We start from the raw sequence: 14878 nt of genomic DNA, 5'->3' as shown, positions 1-14878 counted from the left end.
AAAAAACCTCTGGTCAAAAGTTCTATTTTTTATATTGGATTTTAATCTGAAACACGCCCCCTAAAAAAATTACAATGTAGTTAGCTTGTTTTGTTAACTTTAAAGAAAGTAGCCTGACCTTAACAAATTAGCTTTTATCTTATGAATGTCTTTTTGTTTGATAGTTTTTCCAACATTAGCCACCATATACATTTTCTAGAATAAATGAATGTACAAAAAGAAGAAAAGAATCATGCTTCATTCTTTCATTGTGCACTATTCAGCCTCAAAGGCAGCACAAACGCTGCATGATCTCTCTGTATATAGTGATAAGAAAGACTATGCCACGTGTAATTAATGTAGAAAGATTCAGAGGCAATATCAACAGTGCTCCATGCTTCTCAGGGGAGACAGCATTCGACAGTAATAAACTAGCTGTCTATAGCCTCAGGTGAGCTCACATATATTTCTCTTTACGAAGCCTCCACTGAGAGCACTTCATCACTCAAAAAGATTGGTCTGGCATAGTAAAGCCAACAAACCCATCAGACATTTTGGCTTAACTGAGACATGATTAATCAGTGATGTTGTAATTCATCCATCTAGAGAGTGATGTGACAGTGTCATAGAGCTGTTACAACAAATGGCCAGAGCTTATGTACACTGATGATCTGATGACAAATTTTGAGATTGAGGGACAATTCTAACATATGTTTCACATCAATAACAGTTGCAGAGTTAAACATGTAGAAAGTCAGCCATAAAACTTATGGCAAATTACACATAAAAACTATTTTTAAATAAATCCAGTGGATCACAAAGGTTGTTTGTAAGTTACAATAAATAAAATTGAATATAAAGTTTGATATTACTTATCACATGTACTTATCACACTTATCACATAAATGTTCACCTCTAAAAAATATAAATATATTTAAATGACAATTTATATGTATACATTTATATATATATATATATATATATATATATATATATATATATATATATATATATATACATATATATATATATATATATATATATATATATATATATATATATATATATATATATATATATATATATATATATATATATATATATATATATATAAATGTATAAATATGTAAAGGTGCCTAAAAGGTGCCTTGATGAAGAGATAATCAGTGTTATTTACGTCGCCTGATCGATGTGTGTATTTGTGTGTGTATATATATATATATATATATATACACACACACAAATACACACATCGATCAGGCGACGTAAATAACACTGATTATCTCTTCATCAAGGCACCTTTTAGTGGGTAGGATATATTAAGCAACAATTGAACATTTTGTCCTCAAAGATGATGTGTTTAGAAGCAGGAAAAATGGACAAACATAAGGATTTGAGCCAGTTTGACAAGGGCCAAATTGTGATGGCTAGACGACAGGAAATAATATATCCAAAACTGCAGCTCTTGTGGAGTGTTCCCGGTCTGCAGTGGTCAGTATCTAACAAAAGTGTTCCAAGGAAGGAACAGTGGCGAACTGGCGATAGGGTCATGGACAGGCTCATTGATGCACGTGGGGAGCGAAGGCTTGCCCGTGTGGTCCAATCAAACAGACAAGCTACTATAGCTCAAATTACTCAAGAAGTAAATGCTGGTTCTGATAGAAAGTTGCAGAATCCACAGTGCATCAGAGTCTGTTGTGTATGGGGCTGCATACCCACAGACCAGTCAGGGTGCCCATGCTGACCCCTGTCCACCACTAAAATCACCAACAGTGGGCACTTAAGCATCAGAACTGGACCATGGAGCAATAGAAGAAGGTGGCCTGGTCTGATGAATCGCGTTTTCTTTTACATCTTTTACATGGATGGCCGAGTGTATGTACGTTGCTTATCTGGGAAACACATGGGACCAGGATGCACTATGGGAAAAAGGGAAGCCGACGGAAGCAATGTGATGCTTTGGGCAATGTTCTGCTGGGAAACCTCGGGTCCTGCCATCCACGTGGATGATACTTTGACATGCAACACCTACCTAAGCATTGTTGCAGACCATGTACATACCATATATATATTTAGCATTTTTATTTATTTTTTTTAAGTAATTTATTCAGTTCTATTCTCATTTTTGTAGAAGCACTTAATAATGATGTTATTGTACAGTCATTTTACTAGGTGGATGTGCTTTTTTTTTTTTTAAAGGGATCATGAATTGATAAATAATATTTCCCAACACGGGAAGCGCTGGCCTAATCAGAACTCGTTACGTGTTTCTGAAGGAGGGACTTCATAGAACAAGGAAATCATCAGACCGTTTTTAGGACAGAGAAAACAGCGCTGTACAGATAAGTAAATTGTGTGAAAAATACTGTGTTTTTTTACACGCGAAACATGAACTCATGTTATATTGCACACTGTAAACATAATCAAAGCTTCGAAAACACGCAAAGAACGGGACCTTTAAAGCAGTACAATGGATGCGTCTTGAAAAGAAAGAACTCTGCTTTTTATAACGTAGAACTGTTAATGTACAGCGCTTTTTAATTAACCGCAAGAAAACCCTTTACAGAATGGTTGTCATAAATGTTACCAGATTATTGGTTGCTTTGATGCTTTCTCAAATATTACATGGCTGTATTTTTAGTGCTAGCAGTCAAAAATAAAAATAAATAGTCAAAGAAATAATAAAATACTGTTGGTGATCTCATGTTTTTTTTTTTTGTTCTTACTGAGAATATCCATTAAAGAGTAAGCTACATTTTTAATTTGCAGGGTATAAAGTGAAATAACATTTATAGCATAATACTCACTAATCACTACTCTTGAGTACTGTTAAAAGGGCTACTTTTTACTCCTACTTTGAGTAGTTTTTAGGACAGGTACTTTTACTCTACTAGAACTACATTTTTTGACAATTAACAGTACTTCTACTTGAGTATGCTTTTTCAGTACTCTTTCCACCACGGAAAAAATATCCTGTAAGTTTTAGAACCCAAGTTAGTCCAAAAACAGGCTTTATTGAACCCAAGCTGCAAAAATTTTTGCAAACTGAATTTTATCAAATTGTGACTTCTAAGTTCGACAAAAGACCACCTTCGCAGAAGAAGATCAACACCTAGTTCTAAATCATTGCTTCTTTAACCCCAACCATCAATTCATTCATGCCATGTAATATTCAATTTGAGAAAGACACACACACAGTGAATAGCCGAATCTTTGTATAGTTGTGATTTGATATTCTTTCCTTTGCTTCAGCATTTATGCGGTTAATGCGTTGGCTTGTCGGATACAGAAGAGAGCTCAGAGAACTTTTGTTATCGTTTTGATCAAAGCCCTTCGCTGTAATCCTGAATAAAAGCTTCAGTGAGCGACATCTTCTGTTCTGTCATCGGTAAGACGTTACAACACATTTCATGTTATTTAAAACACAATGCTGCAAATGACAGTGTTTGGCTTTTCACTTTCAGAAAAGGATGAACTATGATGGGCTATAAGAATGAAACAATGGTATATTCATTCATAATACCATTTACACAAAACAGCAAAAGTCACCCTTATAACTGTCAGTTATAACTGTGGTAACTCACCTCAACTTGTGACAACCAAGACTTATAAAGCATATGCAATATGCATTAATTTTTTACATTACATTTCAATACTGTTACCAATTATAGCAGTAAGTGTTTATTTCCAAGTTTTAAATGCGACATGCCAGATAAGTTTGCAAGTCTGAGTCAAGTCTGAAGTCATTAGTCACAAGACTGAGTCGAGCCTCAGGTCATTTCAAGTAAATAAATAAATCTCATATTCAAATGTGGGGTCAAGACAATAAAAAACAAAACAAAAACAATATAATAATAATAATAATAATAATAATAATAATAATAATAATAATTATATATATATATATATATATATATATATATATATATATATATATATATATATATATATATATATACATACACACACACTTTTTTTAGACAAAATATGGCCCTTCTTTAATCTGTTTTGTTTGTAATAAAGGTCCTGATATGTAAGGGTTATATCCAGTCTGTTACGTTATAATCCATTATAATTTACAATACAAAACAATTGTCCTGGCAAGTATGGTATGTGTGATATATCACTTTGTGTACATTTGACCTCAGCCAGCGGAAGTGATGGACTTGCTCATGGCTGTTGTACATAGTATTGTATTTGAGGTAAAAAATTATATAAATACTGTTTGGTTTCTCACACAAACCCATCGTTTTGTGTCTTAAGACATCAATGTGTCATCACGAGCCCCAGGGTTTAAAGTCACAGTGAACCGGAAGTAGCAAGTGAGTTTTCTAAAGTGCTGTGACACATTTCCAAGTGAAACTGAATGCTGAATAGAAGGTAGGGTATGACTTCATCGCTCCTCATCTCCATCTCTCGCTCATAGCAGACCAACGGTAGAGGGGAGTGGCTACGCATTTAAAAGCGCAAACCATCAAACTGACATCAGCTGAGAAGGAACACCCTTTCCAGATCCAGAAGGAACTTTTCAGATTTTGATTAAAGATTACCACGGCAAAAAAAAAAATCTTTGTATTAACACAAATTCATTGTTCACTCTAAGACCTGTAATATGTGCTAACAAAGTAAATGGGGGTCAATTTTGATTTCATTTTAAGTACTTACATTTTAAGTTGTTTGTGCATGTTTTTTTGTTAATTTTTTTAGTTTTTTCATAGAATTCCATTTACATGCATTATATGACTGACACACAGCAACAGTTGGAGTTAAAAATCTTCATTTGTGTTCTACTGAAGAAACAAAGACACCTATATATTGGACACCCTGGGGGTAAGCAGATAAACATCACATTTTCATTTTTTGGTGAACTATCCCTTTAACGTTTCGCATGTGTACAGTTCTCTATTGAGTAAAACAACTGGACACATTCCGAGGTTTGATATTTTCTTAAAATGACTGTCGTCAATGACCGTCTTTAAAGTGGATTAACATCTTTCTATCCCTCTCTTAGACACACATTAAGTGAATGTAAAAGATTCATATACTACGAAAATATTAATAAAAGTAAAAAGTAGTGCTAGGTTTAAAGGTTAGATTTTATTCATGTTGTAACAGGCTGGCAATCCAAAAGAGCCATGCAGCTACATCACAGTATAACAGCGAGCTGGGTGAGGTAATCTTATACTAACCTTTGTGGATGCTATAAAATTGGATGTTGTCATTCTAGCGTCTTTAATGGTTTTCCACAGATTATTTGCATCTAGCTGATCTGACATGGTAATAAATCCAAATGTGAGAACATATGGCATGATGGATCCTTTTATGTTTCACGGGACTCTTATGACATTTCATTTAGTTTATGAACAAAATACAAGGAATACTTCAAATATATCTAATATATAAAGAATCTAATATATCTAAGAATAAATATAATCAAATTCTTTGAGAAGGGTCCAATCTATCTGAAGCAGATATTATAATATTCAAATAAAGCAAAAAATCTTAAAGACTTGAGTGGTTTTTAAAATATTCACAAGTCTTTTTTTGTCAAGTCGAGTCAAGTCTGAAGTTATTTCAGATCGAGGCAGAGTTAAGTCTGATGTCTCTTAAAATTTGACTCGAGTGCGAAGTCACTAACTCGAGTGTGTGTGTGTGTGTGTGTCGGTGTGTGTGTGTGTGTGTGTGGGGAGGGGGGTCAAAAGCAGAATAGAAAATTGCCTGTTACTTCTAAATGAGAAAGATTTTGTATGTAAAAAATCTTGATAACATTATAAGTGAACCTCAGAGAACATTATAAAATAAATAAAATAAACAAAATACAGGTCATGACCTCTTCTAAAAAATACGCCACAATGTAAAAAAATACTAATAAAAAAACACATTATTTATTTGCATTTATAAATGTAAAAGTGAGATCTTATTTAATGCACAAAGTGTTTTTATACAACACAGCTTTTCTGTAAGACTATGAGAAATGTTTTGACAAATGCTGTAATGTAAAACAACATTCTTTGAATGTAAACATTCCTGCGATGTGACAGTAAACGGTACCTTTGGAGCAATCCGTGCCGTGGAACCCTGGGAAGCAATGACACGCTCCTGACATGCACTCTCCGTTGCCATGGCAATTCTGGGGGCACTCTTCCACTGAGTCTGAGACGACACATAAGAGACGCACACATTTTACAACCCTCAGTTATTAATGAGGGACAATGGAATGTAACATTCACAAACCTAGAAGACCTTTTAAACGCTGCTGTCTGACAGAAGAAACGGAGTTCACTATGAACTGTCTTGCATTTTGTGAGATAATCTTTTACTCAGCATGGTGCAACTTTCAGTCAGCATTATTGACAGTCCAGTGGCAATGTGTGAATTACTGTGACACATTTCACCAAAGCCTTATGGGAAATCTAACACTATGACTGGCTTTTCAGATCACCAGTAGCCATCAACTGAATGTTAGATGCACACATTAATAAAGTATGTGATTATTTAATCTCCAGATCTAAGAGGCCACAAGATCACTGTGTGTGTGTGGTCCAGGTAAACCCTACGTTACGAGGACAAAATGTCACCATAAAGACTACAATATCCGAAATCCAAAAAACTTTCCGATACATTTTTTCCATTTTTTTATTTTGGTCCCTAATAGGAAAACAGATTATAAATCGGAATAAATTATGTTTTTTGAAAGTTTTTTTTGAGATGGGTAGGTTTAGGGATAGGGTTAGTGTAAGGGGATAGAATATACAGTGTGTGCAGTATAAAAATCACTATGGCTATGGAAAGTTCTCATAAAACATGAAGACACAATGTGAGTGTCTATGTGTGTGTGTGTGTGTGTGTGTGTGTGTCTGTGTGTGTGTGTTTATCTTCAAACTGAATAGTTCAGCACTGTTATGAATATAGTGGACCCAGAAAATATTTGGACACTTAAGCCACACTTAAAAATGTATGAATGTCATTCTATTAGATAAAAAATATCAAAGTGGCATCTGCAAACAAATGATGAAAGTGCTTTTCTCCAAACTAATTTAACTTTTCTGAATTGTTTTTTTTTTTTTTGCAGTGACTTGTAAACAACTGATTTGAATGGATGTATGAAATTGGTTCTCCTCAAGTTCACACAGGTTTCTTAAGAGAGTAACCAGTATGTACGTATATACTGTATGTTTTTTTTTTTTTTAAATAATCGTTTTTTTAATTTTATAATTTTTTTCCTACTTTAATATTTTAAATGTAATTTATTCATTTTATGGCAAGCTTAAATGTTTATAATTGCATATTGCATTTCTCATTATTATCAATGTTGGAAGCAATTTTTTTGCTTACATTATTTGATGGTACTTTTGAGGGATTCTTTAATAAATACAAAGTTCAAAAGAACAGCATTTCTACACACATTGATGTTTTATAGTTTTTTTTAAACAATGTAAAACAATATAAAAAGCCTGTCACTTTTGATCCGTTTAATACATACTTGCTATATAAAACTTTATTTATGTTTTTATTTTTTTAAGAAATCAAGTTTTATTTAGCAAGGATGTAAATCTTTGGTTATAAATTTGAATAATATAGCAAAAAAAAATGTTATTACTTTATATGCTTTTATTATTTATTTATTTTTTGGTGGTGGTGTGTGTGTGTGTGTGTGTGTATGTGTGTGTGTGTGTGTGTGTGTGTGTGTGTGTGTGTGTGTGTGGGGGGGGTCCTATGCATATTGAAGCATATAACAGTTGCTATGTTCTGAATTTTAAATGAGTGAACAAGTGACAGGTTTATGCATGAATATTCAAACACACAATATATATAGCACATGGAAGTCAGCAATGCCACCTATACGCTTCATGAGATCTGCGTCACTGCCTGATATCATGACGAACATGAGGTCAAACTTTCACTTTTCCATCCCTTACTGACAGCTCCTCTCAGCTGATGTAGAAGAAAGCCTCGAAGTTGACATTGCACTTATGCAAAGTCATCATTATGACAACCTTTATATAGTGAATATTGACTAAACTGCCAGAACAAACATATTTCAGTGCTTACTTTTATTTTACAAATACAACGAAGCCTTGTGTGGCCTGGAGAGAAATGTAAGTGAAAGCAACAAAAGCAGCTCTCGTTCAACTACACGCATTTAAATTAAATATAATATGAGGATAAGGGTGGATCAAGTGTACTGTGTAAGCTGCTTGGAGTGAAACACATCCTCTAAATAGCAGGTCACCAAACAACCAAGTTTCTATTGCTACCATCTTCTTTTTAAACATGTTGACCTTAGAGTGTAAATACAAGCTGGAAGTGTGTACCTAGAGCCACAGTGCTGAATGAGACTGCCTCTTTCTCTTTGCCATCATTGTAGAAGGCCAAGTGCCAGGTGCCAGGGTCCAGATACTGCACAAAGATCGCCTCATTCTGGACAACGGTCTGAATACTGCGGCGCTCACGAGGAGACTCAATAACGCTCCACTTCTCCTTTCCATCCAGCCTTTCCATATAGTCATACTGAAGAGACATAGAGAGACAAGTGAGGACAGAGGGAGAAAACAATGTAGCTACAGGACATCATCTTCACTAAAAGGTGCACTATGCAACTTTCCGTCCACTGGAGTGCGCCTATTCAAAACAAAAGCGTAGTTTGATGACGCAAAGTGTGAATGCAGCATCTTGGGAGATGTGGTCTTCACATCACAGCCGGTGGAAAATAGGACTCGGGCAGAAATCACGTTCATGCATGCGGTTATTAACGTTACTGTAGTGTAAAGTAGAGCAGGACCGAGTGTTGTGGACCTGAGCACAGCTGCTGGAGCGATTGTTAAACAAATACCCGCCTCGTGAATACCGGGACTTTTATCATGACGGGACGGGACACAGTCGCCGGGTGCCTGCACTGATCCGCTCTTCCGGTTATGATTTTGTGGTAATGCAGCTCTGTTTTAGCCTGGTTTTACCAGACTCTCGTACATTTCATTTGTACATAGAGTCTGGCCACTCTCCATTGACAAGGGTTTATTTCCGTGAAGGTGGGCACCCTGTTGAGGTTTAAAACTATTGGATCTGCCCTGAGCCACTCTGGATCTGCCATAACCAATCGCTAACGTTTGGTCGTGACGCGGCACTCACGTGGTCCGTAACATCATTGTATGCTGTAAATAAAATGTCATATGCTTGGTATGATAATAAATGTTGCTATAAATAACGGACCGATTCAAATGTTTAAGTGCTTTTATTTTGATTTGTTTGAGCGGTGATGAAATATATTGCTCTTCTAAAAACTTGCCAGCATTTTAAGGAAATACAAGTCTATAAATGCATCCTAATAACAGCAAAGCAACCGTATGGTGTTCTGCAGTGGTCAAAAATGATTACAAACAGTGAATTTTGAAGTGATTTATTGTTTTGGACAGCTATTACATCAACACAACCTTGCGTTTGTCAAAAGCAGTAGGTAACTTTAACTCTGCCGGGGATTTTTACACGGGTGGTGAGAGAAAGACGGCAATAAAATAACTGACCAGTCCCTGTAACTTAAATGATGGCAATACCTTCCGACCCCGCGATTGGAGGGCCACAACATCATGGCCACCAACAAACCCCAGCAAAGACTGTTATTGCTCCGGCTTTAACTTCTCGACATTCGGCAGCGGTGCCACAATGCAATGGTTTAGTTTACATCTTTCTCCGCCGCCATTACTGAACTACATCTCAAACTAGCGCTCGACATCAACGTCATCATTCTCAGACACTCCCTCTGTTCGCTGATTGGACCGGTAAAAATTTGTTCGGAGAAAACCTAAGACTACACAGCAGTCCCAGACGTTTGTCAAAAGCAGTAGGTAACTTCCCTGTACTGAAGGAAAATGAAAATTGAGTGGAAGTATGTAGGAGGGCAGAGCCAGGCTAGCTCTGTTTATCATATTAGATACATTTAAGTGTGTTTAAAAGGATGTTATGACGTTACTCCGTGCGTTCACTTGTTCACACTGCTAAGAGTAAAGTGCTCCTGCCAAATAAAAGCGGAAACCGAGGGTAGCGCAGATATGACGCAATTGACAGGCGACTCCCTCAAACGCTATGCTGAAATGTCCCTGTCCTTAGTTAAAATAGCAATTTTCTCACAATTTACAAATAGATGGAAACATCTGGGATATTGTAGGTACTCAACTGAACAAAATATATAACACTGGCCTAGTGGTTTTTGGATATTTTACTGCAAAAATACTACATAGTGCACCTTAAACACTGTAATGATAATGAAAAAAAGTCAAATTAAATCAAAGATAACAGGAGATATCTCTGAGAAGAGATAACAACTCTGAAATGTGACAAGACACGTGCTGCAGACAAATATGCAGCGATAATTTGGAAATCATTTACAATTCATTATAAAAAAGTTGCAAACAAAAAAAGGCCTGTCTACACAGATGGTCTCTTCATGGTAATTAACAAAAAACTGTATTTTTAAGGAGGAACATAATAGAGGACCAGATTTATTTTCTCAAAAAAGGCTAGCTCACACAGTGTCCCATGAAATGGTGATAAACCCCAATTTTCAATGGTTGAGTTTTGTCGGATCAGTATGTTAACCCTTTTGGTGTTTGCTGGGGCAGTGTGAACATAACAGTGTCAACCAGTAGATATCAACACTTGAGTAGTCTCAAAAACAGCCTGTTTATTTCTAAATCAGATAGATGATGGAAAATGTTCATGAAAAACAAATTAGGGCTATTAATGATGCAAAAAAATATTAACTTGCATAGTTAGGATGGAAATCGTCAGGATTTTAATTATTCTGATTTAGATTCTGATTCTGGTTCGTAAAAATTCCATTAAAGACTCTTATAAGGAATCATTAAAAAGAAGCGGCTCATAAGAGTCATCATTTGCAACACAGCTGTCCTAGCAAAGATGTAATATCTGTTTAGTGCTCATTATATCATTTCTTGCTGCCTAGACTTTCTCTCTCATCATATTCAATTCAGATATTAAGCTTATGAGCGTTAAAGTATACTTTACCCAAAAATTTAACTTGTCATTATTTACTCACCCTCATGTCATTCCAAACCCTTAAGACTTTTGTGGACCTTCGAAACACAAATAAAATGATTGTTAATGAAACTTGAGAGATTTTTATTCTTACAATGAAAGTCCATTCCATTTCATCTAGTCCAAGTGTTCCAAGAGACACGATCGCTTTATATAATAGACCGATTTAAAGGACAACTAAAAAAAACGAACCTAGGGGTAATTAACACATGGTTACCGAGTAGATCTTTCTGTGGGATGCGTTTTCATGAAAATCAAATGTAAAGAGATTTATCTCTAAAAACAGATTCGCTTGTAACGTTAGTAATGGGGCATGGAATAAGTAAAATGAAATCGCTAGTTAATACCACTAACAAGGCTCAAAATAGCTTCACACTAACATGGTAGCATAATGAGGGTCCCTTCATGCAAAGTGAAGCATTGAGAACTTGGTAACTGTAAAAACAGTTTAATAAGAAGATACTTTATAAAGACAGTCCATTACGCGTTTACAGACTGGAGCCATCTTGGAAACGACAAGTCTCGACAAGTCTCGACATGAACGCTGTGCTAAGTGATGAACTGTGACTTGGAATCTCATATGGGACACCTTCTTCCCTTGTAGTTAGTCAACCATATATATTTAATAAACAGATATAATTCATGAATTTCCATGTAATTAGATTTCAAAAACGTAATTCCTATTGACCAGCTCACTTAGCACAACTTTCGTGGCTCGACTTTCCAAGATGACTGCTGTCCGTATACGTGTAATGGACTGTCTTTATAAAGTATCTTCTTATTAAACTGTTTGTACTCTTACAAAGTTCTCAATGCTTCGGTTTGCATGTAGGGACCCTCATCATGCTAACGTGTTAGTGTGAGGCTATTTAGAGCCTTGTTAGTGGTATTAACTAGCGATTTCATTTTACTTATTCCACGCCCCATTACTAACGTTACAAGCTAATCTGTTTTTAGAGATAAAACTCTTTACATCCGATTTTCAAAAAAAAAAAAAACGCACCGGAGTTGTCCTTTAATTAAGGCTTTTATTTACATATAATTACACATACAATAAGCAAATCAAATATGGTAAACAACTGATTTATATGGATTATGTTCATATGTATTTATGTACATTTTTCAGTTATTTTCGTGGAATGGACTTTTAAAAACCAGACATAAATCTCTGAGGTTTCATTAAAAATATCTCAATTTTGTTTAGAAGGTAAACGAAAGTCTGGTTTGGAATGAGATGAGGGTGAGTAAATCATGACAGAATTTTCAGTTTTGGGTCAAATAACCCCTGAACGAACATGTTTTTAGTATTTCAAAACTGGATACTCAAACTTTATTGTGAGTGGACATGGCTCCTTTAAGAGAAGAAACAAGACATGAGGTGATTTGCTCACCTGAGCATGTGAAGGAGGCAGGCCTTTTCGCATGTAGACCCCAAACAGTGCGTCCTTGCCCAGGGAGATGTTGAACTTGAGAAAGTGTGGCTGGCGCAGGTGAAGCAGAGACCTCCAGAAGATGCCTGGAGGAACATCCTGACTGACACGCTGACCCAGCTCCAGCTCCCCGCTGTTTATACTGCTGTTCTTCAACACCCACGGCCCTGAGACGGACGCAGAGAGAAGAAACTAATTTGCTTGAAAAAAAAACAAAACACACAAAGAAATCCTATCCAAGATGGGGGGAACAGAGAATATCCTCAGCTCTGTGTGAAAATATTTGCAGTGTGTACAAAGAAAAATCAACATATATTATTCCACAGAGACGCAGCTCTGCGCTAATGAGTGTGCAGTGTGGGCTGCCAAAGTCATCAACCCTAAATCAAACCCTGTCTTTCCTCTTGAGATCATAATACCTCTGCATGACAGCACTGGCCACACACGCACACTTCCCTTCCCAATACACCTGCTAAGTCTGTCCTCTAGAGAGAAAACTGCTGCAATGTTGACAGCGCAGATAGATCGCAGCAACTCCAATCAGAAAATAACCCAGCAAACGGGCCTTGATAGTATCAGAAGCAACACACACACACACACACACACACACACACACACACACACACACACACACACACACACACACACACACACACACACACACACACACACACACACACACACACACACACACTCATTTGTGTCTGAGGGGCCAGTGCAACATGAGTGGGCTTGGTGTTAGCTGTCAGTCTAGTCAGCGTTCTCGATGTTTGATGTGCCCTGATAAGCAGAGACAATCTGTTTCCCTGCCTGCAAAAACCTCTGGCTGCATTTAAACGAGTTATGGAAAGAGAGGAATTGAATTGAGAGAGCGCAAGCAGGCTCTTGCCCTAAATGGATCAAGCCTTCATTTTGCCAGAGAACATGCGCACGTACACGCAGTGTCAGGTCTGAGTGACAGTTAAAACGGCCCATTCTGGTAACCAGTGGGAGCTCGCACCAACCTCCCTCATTAACACAGAGCATGGATGGACAGCTCTGAGCTGAAGGAGAGCAACACATTCCTAGAGTAAGAGAGGGAGAAATGAAGAAATGGAGAAAGTGAGATAGATAAAAAGGAAAAGGGAAGAGAGAAAGTCCCCTGGAGAGGACGCATAAGGAGAGTCTTCTGCTCTGGAACTGAAGTTCGCACTCCTCATGCTCTCAATCAGCCAGAACTGTCCACATCAGAGCCACTGAAAAAGGCTCTTTCCTTTCTCCTTACAAGCATACACGTACACCCAGGTCTTGTTATGGATGGACTTTCTTGTTTAGTCTGGATATGACTAAGTCAGTCACTTCAGCCTGTCTTTTATGAATTTCTTAAATAGCACATCATAATAAATAATTAGTTATCCCTAGAGAAAATGACAGACTGCATCAGTATCTGAGGAATTTGAAGGACTGAAGAAACGTTGAATGGACTAAGGCAGCCTTTCCTGTCACCACATTCACAACCCTCTGGGGACATTCCACGCAAGTCCATATGTAACTCCTCATTCTGTCCTAATACAAATCCTAATTCTGGTATTTAATGCCCACAATCCAAATGATTCTGTAAGGATGATTTGCCTATAGTGGTCAGGCTGTAGGATTGCCAAATGACTAAACAGCAAAAAGGCATTAAAAAAGTATATTTTTTACCACCCATTGCTACTTATACTAACGACGGAAGTAAGCACAGTTAAAGGTAGCACTTCTATAATATCACTGAATCAAAAATAGTAAGCACATTCACAATGTTATAACTGAGAAGGATTAATAACAGTATTTGGTTAAGGTAACATTTGAATTGGATACAAATTTGATTAAATAAAACAGCATCTATGTAGAATGTTACCTGAGAGATAAAAAGAAACAGAGTAAGCAAGAGAGAGAGAGAGAGAGAGAGAGAGAGAGAGAGAGAGAGAGAGAGAGAGAGAGAGAGAGAGAGAGAGAGAGAGAGAGAGAGAGAGAGAGAGAGAGAGATGGAAGGCAGAGCTCAGTTAGAAAGAAAGAGGAAAAACCCAGAAGAGACAAAGAAAAGAAGACCGAAAGAAGATAGCCCAGAGAAAAGATGCCCACAAGCAACAGTTACAATCTTCTTTTATCCCTTTCTTGACCATGTGACTGAAACCCAAATGTGAGACATTCAAATTACAGCTTCCCCTTGATCACACCTCTTATGCCTTTAGAAATTCCAAATGGCCCTTGGAGGGGGTATAGGAACAGGAAAGCAAATGTCTTTGTTTATTATCAAGCCTACAATTCCCAGTGGATGAAATCAGGTAATGCCCTATATTTTCCAGCTGAATATTCAGTTTCACTCAAAAGTACTTCACATTACATAAGTCAAATGACCTGCGAATGTTGTTTCAAGCGGAAAATGTAGGTAAAGA

The 14878-nt window shown here is 36.7% G+C and overlaps 1 protein-coding gene across 8 annotated transcripts in view; it reads right to left on the bottom strand.

Annotated features, from left to right (window-relative positions):
* Positions 1-14878, bottom strand: part of tenm2b (teneurin transmembrane protein 2b) — a 324894-nt gene that overhangs the window by 31068 nt on the left and 278948 nt on the right. For all 8 annotated transcript variants that reach the window (XM_067423508.1, XM_067423509.1, XM_067423510.1 and 5 more), the window contains 3 exons: positions 12423-12628; positions 8295-8490; positions 6031-6132 (listed from right to left, as the gene is read on the bottom strand). In XM_067423508.1, coding sequence (XP_067279609.1) covers positions 6031-6132; positions 8295-8490; positions 12423-12628 — 504 coding nt within the window. The remainder of the gene's footprint in view (positions 1-6030; positions 6133-8294; positions 8491-12422; positions 12629-14878) is intronic.

This window comes from Pseudorasbora parva, chromosome 18 (assembly GCF_024679245.1).
Source record: "Pseudorasbora parva isolate DD20220531a chromosome 18, ASM2467924v1, whole genome shotgun sequence".
Taxonomy (NCBI): domain Eukaryota; kingdom Metazoa; phylum Chordata; class Actinopteri; order Cypriniformes; family Gobionidae; genus Pseudorasbora; species Pseudorasbora parva.
This window is presented reverse-complemented; position numbering and strand designations above follow the sequence as displayed.